At 34.4% G+C, this 13,242-nt stretch overlaps 2 protein-coding genes across 10 annotated transcripts in view; one reads left to right on the top strand and one right to left on the bottom strand.

Moving 5' to 3' along the window:
• LOC115452089 (tight junction protein ZO-2) overlaps positions 1-13,242 on the bottom strand; it is a 135,791-nt gene that overhangs the window by 58,794 nt on the left and 63,755 nt on the right. For 6 of the 8 annotated variants that reach the window (XR_005114035.1, XM_037447416.1, XM_037447424.1 and 3 more), the window contains exon 3: positions 8,975-9,122. Coding sequence is in view for 7 of the 8 variants with exons in the window: in XM_037447416.1 (XP_037303313.1) it covers positions 8,975-9,122 (148 nt within the window). In the remaining variant the exon portion in view is untranslated. Of the gene's footprint in view, positions 1-3,113; positions 3,579-8,974; positions 9,123-9,557; positions 10,164-13,242 lie in introns of those variants that run through there. The other 2 variants (XM_037447418.1, XM_037447420.1) reach the window with 2 other exon arrangements.
• Positions 5,683-8,368, top strand: LOC115452091 (thioredoxin domain-containing protein 12). 2 transcript variants are annotated; one of them, XM_037447426.1, is made up of 3 exons: positions 5,683-6,123; positions 6,738-6,919; positions 8,301-8,368. In XM_037447426.1, the coding sequence occupies exons 1-2, from the start codon at positions 5,798-5,800 to the stop codon at positions 6,892-6,894; spliced, it is 483 nt and encodes a 160-aa protein (XP_037303323.1). In that variant the 5' UTR covers positions 5,683-5,797; the 3' UTR covers positions 6,895-6,919; positions 8,301-8,368. The 2 variants fall into 2 exon arrangements, with proteins under 2 accessions (XP_037303323.1, XP_037303324.1); XM_037447427.1 differs by having other exon boundaries at positions 6,738-6,888; positions 8,301-8,356.

Here is a 13,242-nt window from a genome sequence, read left to right as displayed (position 1 = left end):
AATAGACCAATCAGAACAAAGTATTTTTGACACGCTTAAGAATGAGTGATTTTGATTGGCTCTCTCTGGGAATCGGCTTAAGGATTGAGATTAGGATCATCATTGAAAATGGCCACTAGTCTGCAACATCCAAAGGTTATACCGAAGAACTCATTTCCTTAAATTATTTAGGTTCCATAGATTAAATCTGTTGACGCAACTACTAGATAGGTTGACGGACGTTTGTCCAAAAGCTGGTGATAGTGAAAGAACCGCAAATCACTGTGTCCAATACCCTGCATGTGGTGTCGGTATTCAAAATTGCACTCGACAACTCAATGTGAATAGCCGACCGCAATTTGTTCGCCTAGTGTAGTTGCGGCCTAACGAGATGCACGTTTCTTTTGAAAAGTTTTAAAACACTCCATAGCCTACTAGATTTCTTGCATTACTATAACAACAGCTTCGAAACTCGACTAAGCAACGACGGGTCATATTTTAATTGGAAATATATTAGACGAAGATTTTACCACATGGAGCAGATCGCGAAAGCTTTAATAGTATCAGTAACGGTTGTCGCTGCCTACCACTACTACATCACACAACAGAGCGAAAAGTAAAAACAATACAAAACAAATTATCTTTGGCAAAGAATACCAAAAAGAAGATCGTCTATCGTAATGTCAAATTGACGGAAATGCTAAACAGAATCGGCAGAAGCGGTAATATTTATTTTGCAACAGATAAAATTAATGTTATGGATATACATCAAAACACGCAGAACTGATATGGACAAAGTATACCAGTTGAAGCTAATGTGCGTAATCGGCGCCACGGCATCAATTGTAGCATACTCTTACGGAATGGTCACATTGCCGTCTTTTCCACAAAGGACAGAACAGAAGGCAGTCCATGAAACAAATAAAAGGAGTAGAAGTGGAACGATATCCGAAAAAATATCTAGATTTCTTAGTTAATAGGGAATGATACTAAGGAAATCGCACATAATGTGTTTCGAAATATTTATTGTTTATTCAGTGCGTGTTTGCTGGACATTTTAGATGTTTTTAGTTTGTTATTTTGTAGCACAGATTTATTAAATGATCTACATAAAATTTTATATTTAATTTGTTTTTCCATTTGCATACGTTTTGTAATTTTTAAGGCTCAATTATTACGAAATAATAACTCTATCACGCCTACAATCGGAATCCTACCACAGTTATTCAAAACCTTTAATTTCGTGTTACACGGCACTACTCAGTAGGTATAAGAATCCTCAGTAATTTCCTTGTCCTTTCTTAAATTTCTACAAAATAAAATACAATTTTAATTATGAAATATAATGCTTGATGGCTTGCTTGCTTGATTGATAACTTCGTGATCTTTGGTCTATCGGAAACCTAGTAAACTTTTCAAAACATGTATAATACATACATGGACTAAATAATTATCAGAAACTTATAATGTAATTGGTACGACTATAATATCTGATAATAAAACGTGTTCATACGCCCACTCATGAATGTATTTCTAAAAATGCATTTGTCGATAAGATGAGTAACCTCGAAATTAAATAGTTTATTGATCAGGAAATAAATCTACGCACTTATTTAATTATATTTTAGAGGTAATCACAAAATCTCTTGATCAGATTTGGTTGACCTTACCTAGAGAATACTTTGTCTGCGCATAATATAGGCTACTTTACTTATATACTTTACTCTGTATCCTGGTAAATTAGACAAAGGCATTGCGCTAATAAGTAAAACCACGCTTATCTTCTTGAAAATAAATATTATAATAAGCTACTCAAGCTGTAGATGTAAACCACTGCCACTACTACTACTTTATGAGAATGCGTCGCAGCGACATCAACAGACTTTCAGTTAAAATTCTACTCTCGCATACACCATAGTCACACTAAATTAATAATCGAAAAATCAAAAATGTATTAGGGATTTTTGGTGAAAATATTCGTTATTCATGGACAATTTCTGCCATAATGTCAGCAGAAATAAAGAAGAGATGTAGCTTCATATAGTAACGCAATCTCAAAATGACCCTGTATACAAATATTGTCGTAGATGTCACGATTCTTAAAACTTTATTAACTACGTTTTAACCACCTGTGTTAAGACTAACATTAAATAGCCATTCACTACATTTCTCATTATAAACGAGAAAATTTATGATGCATAACACGATATCTCCTGTCCACTAAATTTATTTAGCTCGATTTATAGTCCAATAAAAATAAATCCAATGCCACTGTTAAGTTTATTAAGCGCATAAAATACAGAAACCTTTATCATGTCAAGAACTTTTTTAATTCAAGCGGAAAAGAATGTTACTTTGACAGTTTTTATAAAAAATATGATAAGTGAAAAATAATATAAAATAAAATATGAATGGGAGGAAATTGCTTTTGGATGTGGTCGTGTTTTCAGCTTCCTTCTACGCGTCTTATTCCCTTATGTCGTATTTCATACAGAGGTATAGGACGAAGCAGGTACCAGAATTTGAAGAATAGGCTACGTCCTGTAGTAAGTTAAATACATTTGTTTATACAGTTTTGAATATGTTATTAATGCTTGAGTGGATAGTACATGTAATGAAAATTCTACCATAGATGTTTTCGGCAAGTTACTCTTCAGGCTCATGTGAATATATCTATATTAATACATAAAGCTGAAGAGTTCGTTTGTTTGAACGCGTTTATCTCAGGAACTGCAAAAGCGATTATGAATTTTTAATGAAAATCTACATTACTCCTGAGTGCTATAGGCTACTTTTTATCCCGGGAAAATATAAAACGGGACTTTATCCCGGAAAAACATACTCACGCGGGCGGATTCGCGAGCCAAAGCTAATCTTAATGCATACAGTGTGAATGTCGCGAAAGTTAGTGTACGTATAACAGCTGATACTCCGTATCAATCCTGAGTTCGGAATTTGTAACCGATATGGCGATAGGCTCGCCTCCAATTACATCACGGGACGGAATACTCTGAGTATATATTTAAAATTAGGTTAAAGACTATAAAAGCAAATTAAGAAATTATGAGCTTCTCAGTAAAGACAATTTTTGGAAAGTGTTAACATAAGAAATGTTTACAAATCTTTTTACATACCCTTTTACGTCTCTTCCTTCCAGGATAAGTGTTCAAGGGTTGTGGAGGCGGCGGTATGTGGTAGAAGTATGGCGGTGCGTACATCATATCTTCCATGCCCGAAATGATGGGGGTCCCTCGCGACGGTACCATAGATCTAATGGTCCCGTATAAACTCCTATTCCGACTTTGGCTTCCGTACATGTTAAACATCGTCACTGGCTGAATAAAACAACACGATCACGAAAAAGGAAACTAAATGATAGCTAGCATTTCCCATTTAAATTTAGAACGTAAAGTAAAACTTATTTTTAAAAATAAAAAATAAGCCACTGAGTATTTTTTTTATTGAGAGTGAACGAGGTTTGGCTAACAGATGAATATTTAGTCAAATATTGAATCTTTAGGCACCCCGTTTTTTTACACGCGCGCGACCAGTATTGTCACAGCATCAAATGCGTGACTCTCCGACGGAGAACGCAGAGCAAACATGTTCACATTACATCTAATTATCATAGTTTATCTGCTTTTTCCAATAGGTTACGTGGAGCGCGACGTATCGACATGCATTTACGGGCAATAAAATTGTTCCCCTCATGTTATTGAATTAACGCCCCCATTCAAGTATTTTATTATTAAGATTTCTAGTAATATAAGTGACGAAGACATTGGAATTTTATTTTTATTACTTGACTTGGTGGCTCGAATCTTTCTTGCAGTCAAATAAATCCCTATTCTGCCTAGAAGAAAGTAGTATCTGCAACAGTAACACTATTTGCTCTATATTCCCTTGTGTGACTTTAATAGATTAATTTAAGCAATACGCGGAGATTATGAGCTATGGTGTTAAGCTTCCCTATTTTATTCTTGTCATGATTATGATTATTGACTGCAATATTTTTATAAGGTGACAAAGCTTGCTAGAGATATAGGTTTCATAGACCGCAAGATTAAGATTAAAAATATATAATACCAAATAATCAATTTGAAAACGTCCTAAACTCTTGGCAGGTATTTTGTAACACAAGATCATGTAACTTGTTAAATTTTAATTGTGAATTATAAATGAATATGAATTCGGAGAGGTGCGATTTTCGCGAAAGTTAGTGTACGAATAACAACTGAAAATGAGAGAAAAACATGCGCGCACGCAGACGCGCGTTGCGTTTCGCGCGGTTGACTTTGAAAAGTTATGTGCGTTGTTTACATGAATGCGGTCCATTTAATAGGAGTCATTATACCCTTCTCGTTAAACGTAAAATATGTTGTAATTAATATAATTTATTTTATAGTAAACACTTATGATTATTTCAGGTCTGATTCTTCAATGGACAAATAAAAGTTATTACGTATTGACAAGACAAAATCAATACTAACAAAAAGCACTGGTATAATGGATAAAATACTGCATCTACAGTGTTGTGGCTTCTCTATTTAGTCGGGTTATAATTGATTTTGTCTGCGGGTCTAACTGTGTGGAAAAGTTTTTCCGGGATACATATCTTCTGGGGGAAAAAATAGCCTCTTTAACACTGATGAGTAATGTAGCTCATATTAGTGGAAAATCAAACAAAATCGATTTAGTAGTTTCTGAAATTAGTATAGGTTTGATGGATAAGTTTTGCGACGATCCAAACATCGTTTTCTACAAATCATATTTGTTTATCTATTACTTATATTTTTTTTATAATATTTTAACGAGTGAGCAAAATGTAAACTCATTATTGGCTTAAGATATGTCTATCAGATATTATCACTTTATATTAAGTGCTGTGGATTTTATTCAATGAAAAAATAAATGCAGTTTCGTGTTATCTAGAAAATTGCCCCAAATGTGGCTCCACCTGAGAAATCTCCAGTGGTTTGGAATATTTTTTCGGGGACCGGGGCTTTGGTAAACTTACTTAGTATACTATACGAAATTAGATAGAGTTAATATTCGCTTCGAGAACAAGTTCACGGTTTAAAATATTCGTATTGCATTGGTTATTATTCCTATTTTTAGTATCCTTTTACAGTATTCACAGTAAACTGTAAATAAAAAATAATACGGTATCCATACCTACTATTAAATAATCATATTTAACTAATCGGTGAAAAACAGAATATTACCTATTGTAATTTTTTTTCTATAAAGCAATAAGGATTTTATTTTCTTTTATAGCGATAAACGAAGGTCGCTTATCAAATAAATTTGTCTCATGATTGAAGTCATTACCAGTATTTTGAACTCCCACAACGCAAGGGAAAACGCTGGTGCAATGCCTTTCCTTTAATAACGGAATAGGGACTGACTAATGTGAAGCGGGATACATTCTGAGCCGAACGAAATGCAATAGCCACTTCTCCTTGATTTTCAAATTATTATTTTCACTAATTATAATATTTAAAAAGAATGTATATTGACTACCACACATCTACTACGACCTCTATTTTAATAATTCAATTTGTGTTGACAGACAGCGCCATCTATTGGTCGATCCACGTATTACATATCAAAGTTACACAGGCAGCTTTACTATATTTGAACCACAATCCCCGAGTTTCATGTCACAGTCGCTAGATGGTGCTACACACCGTACTTGAAACATGCTGTCAAATTCAAACTATTTGTCAAAAATGGCTGAACGGAAAAGATAATTTACATTTTTGAAATGTTAACCGCCGACTTGCCGGCAATGGTCGAGCAATAACCATTTTTAATCATGGCCGGTACTGTGGCCAAAGCGTTATTCGCATTACTGTGTAACAGAGTGCGGTGCGATGCTTCAGGCAAGGACAATGGGTTTGGAAAGAAATACGTCTGGGCGGGCTCCTTGGAGTCAGGTCTGCAGATGGCCATGAGCCACAGGAAGCCTCTGATGGTGATAATACACAAGTCCTGGTGCTCGGCGTGTAAGAAACTGAAGCCGCAGTTCGCGAGCTCTACCGAGATACAAACTTTGAGCAAACACTTTGTTATGGTGAATATAGTTGATGAGGAAGAGCCGAATAACAATGTGTTAGCACCTGATGGTACTTATATACCTAGGTAAGAATTATATTTAAAAAAAACTATTATAAAAATGAATAATTTCACGCCTTATTATCTACTGTTCAAATTTCTGAAGAGCAATGTTTACCGTTCAAAGCTTTGGTGTGATGTATGCGAATATGGAGTCAATTTGCAGGCACAAAAGACTTAGTTTAGCTCTACATTTGCTTTGTTTACATAATACCGTAAACAAACTCTGAGTTGTATTAAATCGTTGAAAACGGAATCAATAATTTAAGTATTGGATAACAAATCTCGCCAGTATATTACGCCTTCTGCAAACTAGATCCACGATCTACGATTACTTTGGTTAATATAGAGACTTACATGCAGCACATAATGCTTATTTTTTTAAACCAATCGACGGAAAAAAAACTAAATAGAGCATATTATACTAATCATAATTTTTTAAGGGACTGAATTTAATCCTGAAGTATGATGCAGCACGGTCAAAATTTGATAACAAGTGATGAAGCAGCTACTATTTTCAAAGACCGGGGTGTAAGCCATACAAGATAGGAAACTCACTTCATTATCTAACTATGAAGATTAATGATAACTACAAAACCTAACGTAAGATCTACATAAAAAAATAACCTTAAAATTTCCAGAATCCTGTTCCTCTCACCAAAAGGTTTAGTCGACAAAGACATATACAACGAAGAAGGGAGCAACCAGCACAAATACTTCTACAGTAGACCGGAGCAGATAGCCAAGTCCATGAGAAAGGTGCTGGACAAATACAAACACGAACAATTCGATGTATGAGGACTTTAAGACGCTCTTATTTTATGTATGAATCCAATTGTATTATATGTTAATTACATCAACCTTTCGTTAAAGGGATTGATAAATTTGAGTTTGCTCTAAGAAGTGAACGCCGTTTAATATATAAAATGTCCTCAAGGGCTGAGTTAACTAATCTAGCAGGTTTTATAATGGTCATATCAAAGCCATTGCTCTACATCACTTCTGAGCTTCAATAAATAGGTGTATGCGGTGTTCAGTATTAAACAAGTCTGGCAGTTACTATAAATTCCTCATCCGCACTAAATATATGGAATTTTGTTATGTATATCGCATAATCCGAGAGACTCCTAATTCTAGAATTCCTAAACCCAAAACAATTATTGTAACGTCATGCAACTATTAAGTTTTATCTCTCTTTACATTGCTCTTAGATCTACAAATATTTAGACTAAAGGGGAATTTAATCCGCCTATAAGTCTATCTTTTTGTTTAATTGAATAATATAAATTAGCAATCGCCCCAACATACTCTGGAACGCGGAGGGACACAGAATAGCCATAGCGTCCCCCGGGATTGGAAATCTCTCAATTAAGGGCACTTTTTGCGTGTTACTAAATCTCTAAATCCTTCGAGTTAATAACGTTTAGTCTAATTTGTTCATGGCGTTTAAGCATTGTAGTTTTGAGGATAAACCTAACGACCGTGTTCAATATACGATCCCCAATCATAATCTTCTGTCTGATCCTCATACCCAATCAAAGTTATTCATTTGTAAGGATGTCAAAATACTTACGTCTGATTGGTTAATTCATTTGTTAGCATGTTAACAAAAAATCTTCTGATTGATCCATTATCACGTTGGATCGAATGAAGCGATTAGTATAATTTAAAGTCGGCGGTAAATAACCAGTATTATATTGGTATCAGGGTTTGAAAATTTATTGGAGTTAAAAATGGTTTGAGATATTATCGCTCAGCGGGTGAAGAGAAATGTAGTGGCATCGAGGTAACTATTTCCAGACTTGCAGAGAAAATGGGCCAGTGTGACGCCGTTAAATATTCAGCATTCACAGTTCATGTCGCCTAAATAACTCTCATAAAATATGTACTGAGACCAGGAATATCTGAAGAGAAATTGTAGTTGTGAATACTCAATGAGAGATTGAAAAAGCTGCAAATAAACGCTTTGTTTAACGCCTGTTCCGCCGATTCTGAGTATTTAAGTATAAAGCGACCAAATACAGAAGTCTCACAGTCAACTACGTTTTCAATTAAAGGGTCAATTATATTAACTGTCTAGTTTACGAAAGGTTGTATAACAGGGTTTTGGCCTCTATTATATATCAAAAATACTTAGAGCCTCTACATAATGATCTAGCCTTACATGTACAAAAGTATAAGAAATTTCTCTTTTTTATTTTCAGAAGTGAAAGAAACATCAGAACTCAAATTCATCGTTATCCATCACGTGTAAAATAAAGTATATGTAAAATCTGTCGGTGTATTTATTTACGGAATTATCTCAGCACTCAAAGAAGTCGCGTACCCCATTAGCAGAAGTAATATCGATCTTCTGGTTGATGTTTTTATACGAGTGATGTTTTAACGCTAAGGTTAAATTTTGCATTACTGAAGTCATACGTTAAATAAGTTTACTTTGGATATTAAAAATATGTATTATGAGACACAGTAGGCAATAGTCCGTTTTTTTTTGGCTTTATGATTTATAGAAAAATAGGCGTAGTGAAACTTTATAAATTGTTATTGTTAGGTAACCATGCTTTTCCTATATACTATAACAAACATCCAAACACCCAGCCAATGAAAATTTCTTATATGATATAACTAACGAAGCTGATGGTAAGATATTTGTATCCTATCGGATAGCGACCACCGTACACAAGGTCTAAAATCCGCCTGTCGTGTTTCGGAATCAGACTGTGTACATCCAGTTAACAACAGGCAATAATTGTGTAGATTTGCGAGTAGTAATCAACTCTCATCACTCGATATTCTACCTGGACCCCACTTATAAACATGTGGAGTGGGGTCAGTAAGTCGTGTTGGTGTTAAAAAATACAAGCATCATGATACTCACATCCTCGACAACCGGCTCGACGTACATCTCGACGGTGTTGTTGAGTGGCGGCAGCTGCATCGGCATCGGAGACGCCGCCGCTGAGGACCTTCGGGACATGCTGTTGCACGAGCATTGTGATACGGAGCGTCGCGACCGGGGAGATTCTCTGGAATAAAATAGTGAAAATAAGTCACAGAAAATAGAAAAGTGACTTTAACTATAGAAAAGGTAAAGTCAATTTGAAATTACTGATCTTTCTGTTAGCATTTAAAATACAAGACATTTATGAAATTTGGAACAATGTTATATATTTGACTTCTTTTTATACATTTAGATGCCTCAATCCTAATCTTAGTCATATTATTCTACTTAGATCTTAGAAACGAATACCAGGTATAGGTTCTTGGGAACAATGATCAAATCCAAAATGAAAGGCACTGTTGCACACTATTCTTGCCCCGCATAGCGGGTATAATGTCATAAAAACTAGGGTAAGCTGCTTATAAGTATGATCAAAAGTTTTAATCGACAACAAATTACAACCTATGAAATAACATTACATATAATGTAGTTTCGCAATATAATTCTTTTAAGTCTTTACCTTCTGCTTCTCCGACACACATGGTGACTCCTCCGTTCACACCTACATCGCACTGGTACGAAATACCCGAGCTGTGGCAGTGGGCCCGGTTCAGTGGAATCGCTCGAGTCGCTCCACTCGGGCTGGCTGAATGGCCCTACTTCCAATACCGATGGCATTTTTTGATTTTTATTAGTGCCAGTATCGTTTTATTCACAATTTGTCAGTTTTCACTAAATGTCTTGCTTTTTTTAATTACGTTTTTCTTTTTTTTTGTAACTTATTTTTTTAAATACACTAGTCACTAAATATCTCGTGTCCTTTTTCTGAATTCGGTTTTCCTTTTTCACCCTTTTTTGTCAATTATTTTAAAAATGCATGTTAATTTTTGTTAATTTTAGCCATTTCTACGTTGTTTTTCTTTATTATCACTTTCAGTTCTTTTTATTTAATATTCTTTTTTATATCAAACTAACACTGCCACAGGGTTTTTCGTACACTTATATAATCCGAAGAGTCCTCTAATTCAACTCACACTACATTTCAATAATTTTGGCGTCTTGAAAACTAGCCCGATTCGTAACAAAGTTATAAACAAAATGAGTCCAGATAACGTGTTTCGTGCGTCTGGTGCCAATTAGAAACAAATATTGTGCGATATGACGTGATAAGATTACTACGTGTTTTCAGGCTATGGTGTAAATTAATTTAATTTATCGATTATAAATTGAAAACAAAACTCTATTTTCGAACCGGCGAAGTTGAAATATTAAGTTAGTACCACCAAGAGAAGTTCTTGCGCTGCGTTTTATGTTATGTTTTGGAGTGGTATCTTCTACATGATTCAAAAGATTTCTAATACAGATTACTGAAAACAAAAAAAAATCACATGCTTTAAACCGTTTTTTACGCACGTAGATTCCAAATCAATAGTTAAACTTAGTGAATTCGAGCGTAAAAGATGGCCGAATTTATGTCCCTATTCAGAGAAATATTTAACCAATAGATCATATTTTGTATGATGACAAATTTTCATTAAAATTATTTTGTCCATGCAAAGGCGCGAGCAAAACCTAGTGTTATAAACATAATAGACTAACCAACATTATCTAACACTGAGGCCAGTAGTAAATTCACTTTCTAAGATGTAGGTTCATTTGAAACTTATGGATAGAAGGAGAAAGCTATCAAGTGACTATTTCCCGGTATTTCAAATAGACAAAGAAATATATTGAATTAAATATCTCTATCAAATTCGACCTACATTGATAGTAGACGATAGGTAAGAATAATTATCTAAAATAAATATTATATAGAGCGTGTTTTAAATTCTACAACACAGTTCTGAATTATTGAAAATAAAAAAAATGCGTTATCTATTATTGAACACATGATTAACAAAGAACGATGTCATAAAATTGTCGCTAAAACAAGGTATTTTTTGGTCAAAAGTTACATTGATTCATAATTATGGTTTTCTACTATCCATTTGTTTTCATTTCAATTCATATAACTTGATAGTTTTCACTATTCTGAGAATATTTCTTTTATTTATTAACTTTGGTTTTGTCAGTAGCTGTGTGTCTGTTACGTTACGTAGTAATGCCTACCTTCCCGTACAGACTATTTTTAAGCAAAAAGTCATATAAGTACCTTTATTCCTTATATCACTACATGTTATTACACAAAGTCTGCGCCGTTGTCCGTCTAACTGAACGCGATAATCCCAAAAACTACTGAACAGGTTTGATAAAATTTGTTTCGGAGATAGTTGGAACCCTAGAAATTTTTTTTATTCCGGGTAAATATGTATCAATACTTTTAACCCGGAAAAAATCTTTCACCCGTAGTCGCGCGTCTAAACTAGTTAGATTCATATATTGTTGTTCCTTTGCTGCATTAATTAACAAACCAATAAAGAAATAAGCATTTATATTATAAAATTATTGCATTGCTATTGTCCACAGGCGACAGTAACCACCGACCACCATGTGGGCAGTCAGCATATCTACCTTCGTAAGTTATAAAAAAAAAAAAAACCATAAACACAATGCTTCGCTTGCCGTGAACGCGTAAACTCGTACGGAGAAAGTTTTGTTGTCTATGCCCCGTGCAACTCTATAATTTAATTTTCACACCCGCTCTAAAGTGTAAAGTAAATATAATTGTTATACAACCTATGTCGAATCAGAGTATTTGTTATACGGAACGTATTTTTAAACTTAGTATCGGGTATGAAGTATTCATAGAAAAACTAAGTGTGTATACCAAAACATTCACGAAGAAAAAAAACATATTTTAGAAATATATTCGATTACTTGAAAGGCTACGTTTACGTTTTTAACTTAATTTCTGTGTTTCTTTCTGAATAACCGTTTAAAACTAAAACAAATATGCGGACATAACAACATGATAAGTTGAAAAATACATATAACGAATAAAAAAAAACAAACCGATTACCAAGTTATCATAAAAATGCAAATGGTACCCTATTTGCTTAAACTCAAGCATCAATTTCATTTAAAGCACTTTCGAGTTCCGATTTAATCGATAAAATGGATTTAATATCGTTATTAGAATTTTAAATTCACATTGAAATTGAATATTAATCTCTTAATAAGCTATAAATTTCTCTATCGGCTGCAGCAGCGGAGGCCTTACGGCAGCACAATTCTGGCACCGGAAAGGCTTTACTGACACCTGCATTCCATGATCGATTGGAGCTTAAGCCGTCTGGAAGTGGTGATTTATGTGTATTACGTGTAAAATGAAAAGGTTTTTGCAGTTATGTAGATGATTTTTATTCTATATACAAATATAAAATAATATACTGTCACACAGCTGGGCACGGGCCTACTCTACTACTGAGAAGGATTAGGCCTTAGTCCACAACACAGGCCTAATGCAAATTGGCAGACTTCACACATCTTCCAAATTCCTATAGAGAACTTCTCAGGTATGCAGGTTTCCTCACAATTTCATTCACCGTCAAAGGAAGCGATAATTCACAAAGAACACACACATAATTTTAGAAAAGTCAGAGGTGTGTGCTTGGGTTTTGAACCTGCGGACATTCGTCTCAGCAGTCCATTCCATAACCAACTAGGCTATCGCCACATTTCGCAGTTTTCCGCTTTTTTTTATTCTATAATACAAAACAATCCGTTGTGGTGTAAACTTTTTAGACAAAAGGTTAATTTTGCGGAAAAACAGAGATGCTTCGTCTTCTGCTTCTTGATCAGTTATACATAATATCAAGTGCATATAGTCACTTTGCCAAGGGATACTAGAATTGAACATACAGCAGCTCTTAGACAATATTACCTTATTGTGTTTCTACCTTCCCAAATATACAATTTCAAGTAAAGTTTGGTCTAACAGGTCTTACGGCGATCATTTTCAACATAAAATTTTATTAAGTGTAAGAATAAAGTAGGTAATTTTTCAGTTTAATTTAAGTGTTTATTATATTCATTAAACATAGCCCATCTAGCGTAGTAATCGATTTTCAATTCGAATATGAATGAATGCACGTACTTTTCCGAGGAACCTAAATCTGAGATTTGAGACGCTAATTATATTCCTTATCTGGGCTTTAAAGTCACACTAAGACACGTTATGTAACTTGTGTGCAAGTGACTAACACGGGCCAAGAACGAGCCATTTATATGTGGGCATAAAATTAAGAGCTTAGCACTTAGAAACA

The sequence above is a fragment of the Manduca sexta genome, chromosome 6 (assembly GCF_014839805.1).
Source record: "Manduca sexta isolate Smith_Timp_Sample1 chromosome 6, JHU_Msex_v1.0, whole genome shotgun sequence".
Lineage (NCBI taxonomy): Eukaryota > Metazoa > Arthropoda > Insecta > Lepidoptera > Sphingidae > Manduca > Manduca sexta.
This window is presented reverse-complemented; position numbering and strand designations above follow the sequence as displayed.

Excerpts from the sequence above, each read along its gene's own strand:
- LOC115452091 (XM_037447426.1), top strand. The coding sequence starts at position 5,798 with ATGGCCGGTACTGTGGCCAAAGCGTTATTCGCATTACTGTGTAACAGA. Across the intron at positions 6,124-6,737 it reads GATGGTACTTATATACCTAG|AATCCTGTTCCTCTCACCAA; the intron begins GTAAGAATTATA and ends TAAAATTTCCAG.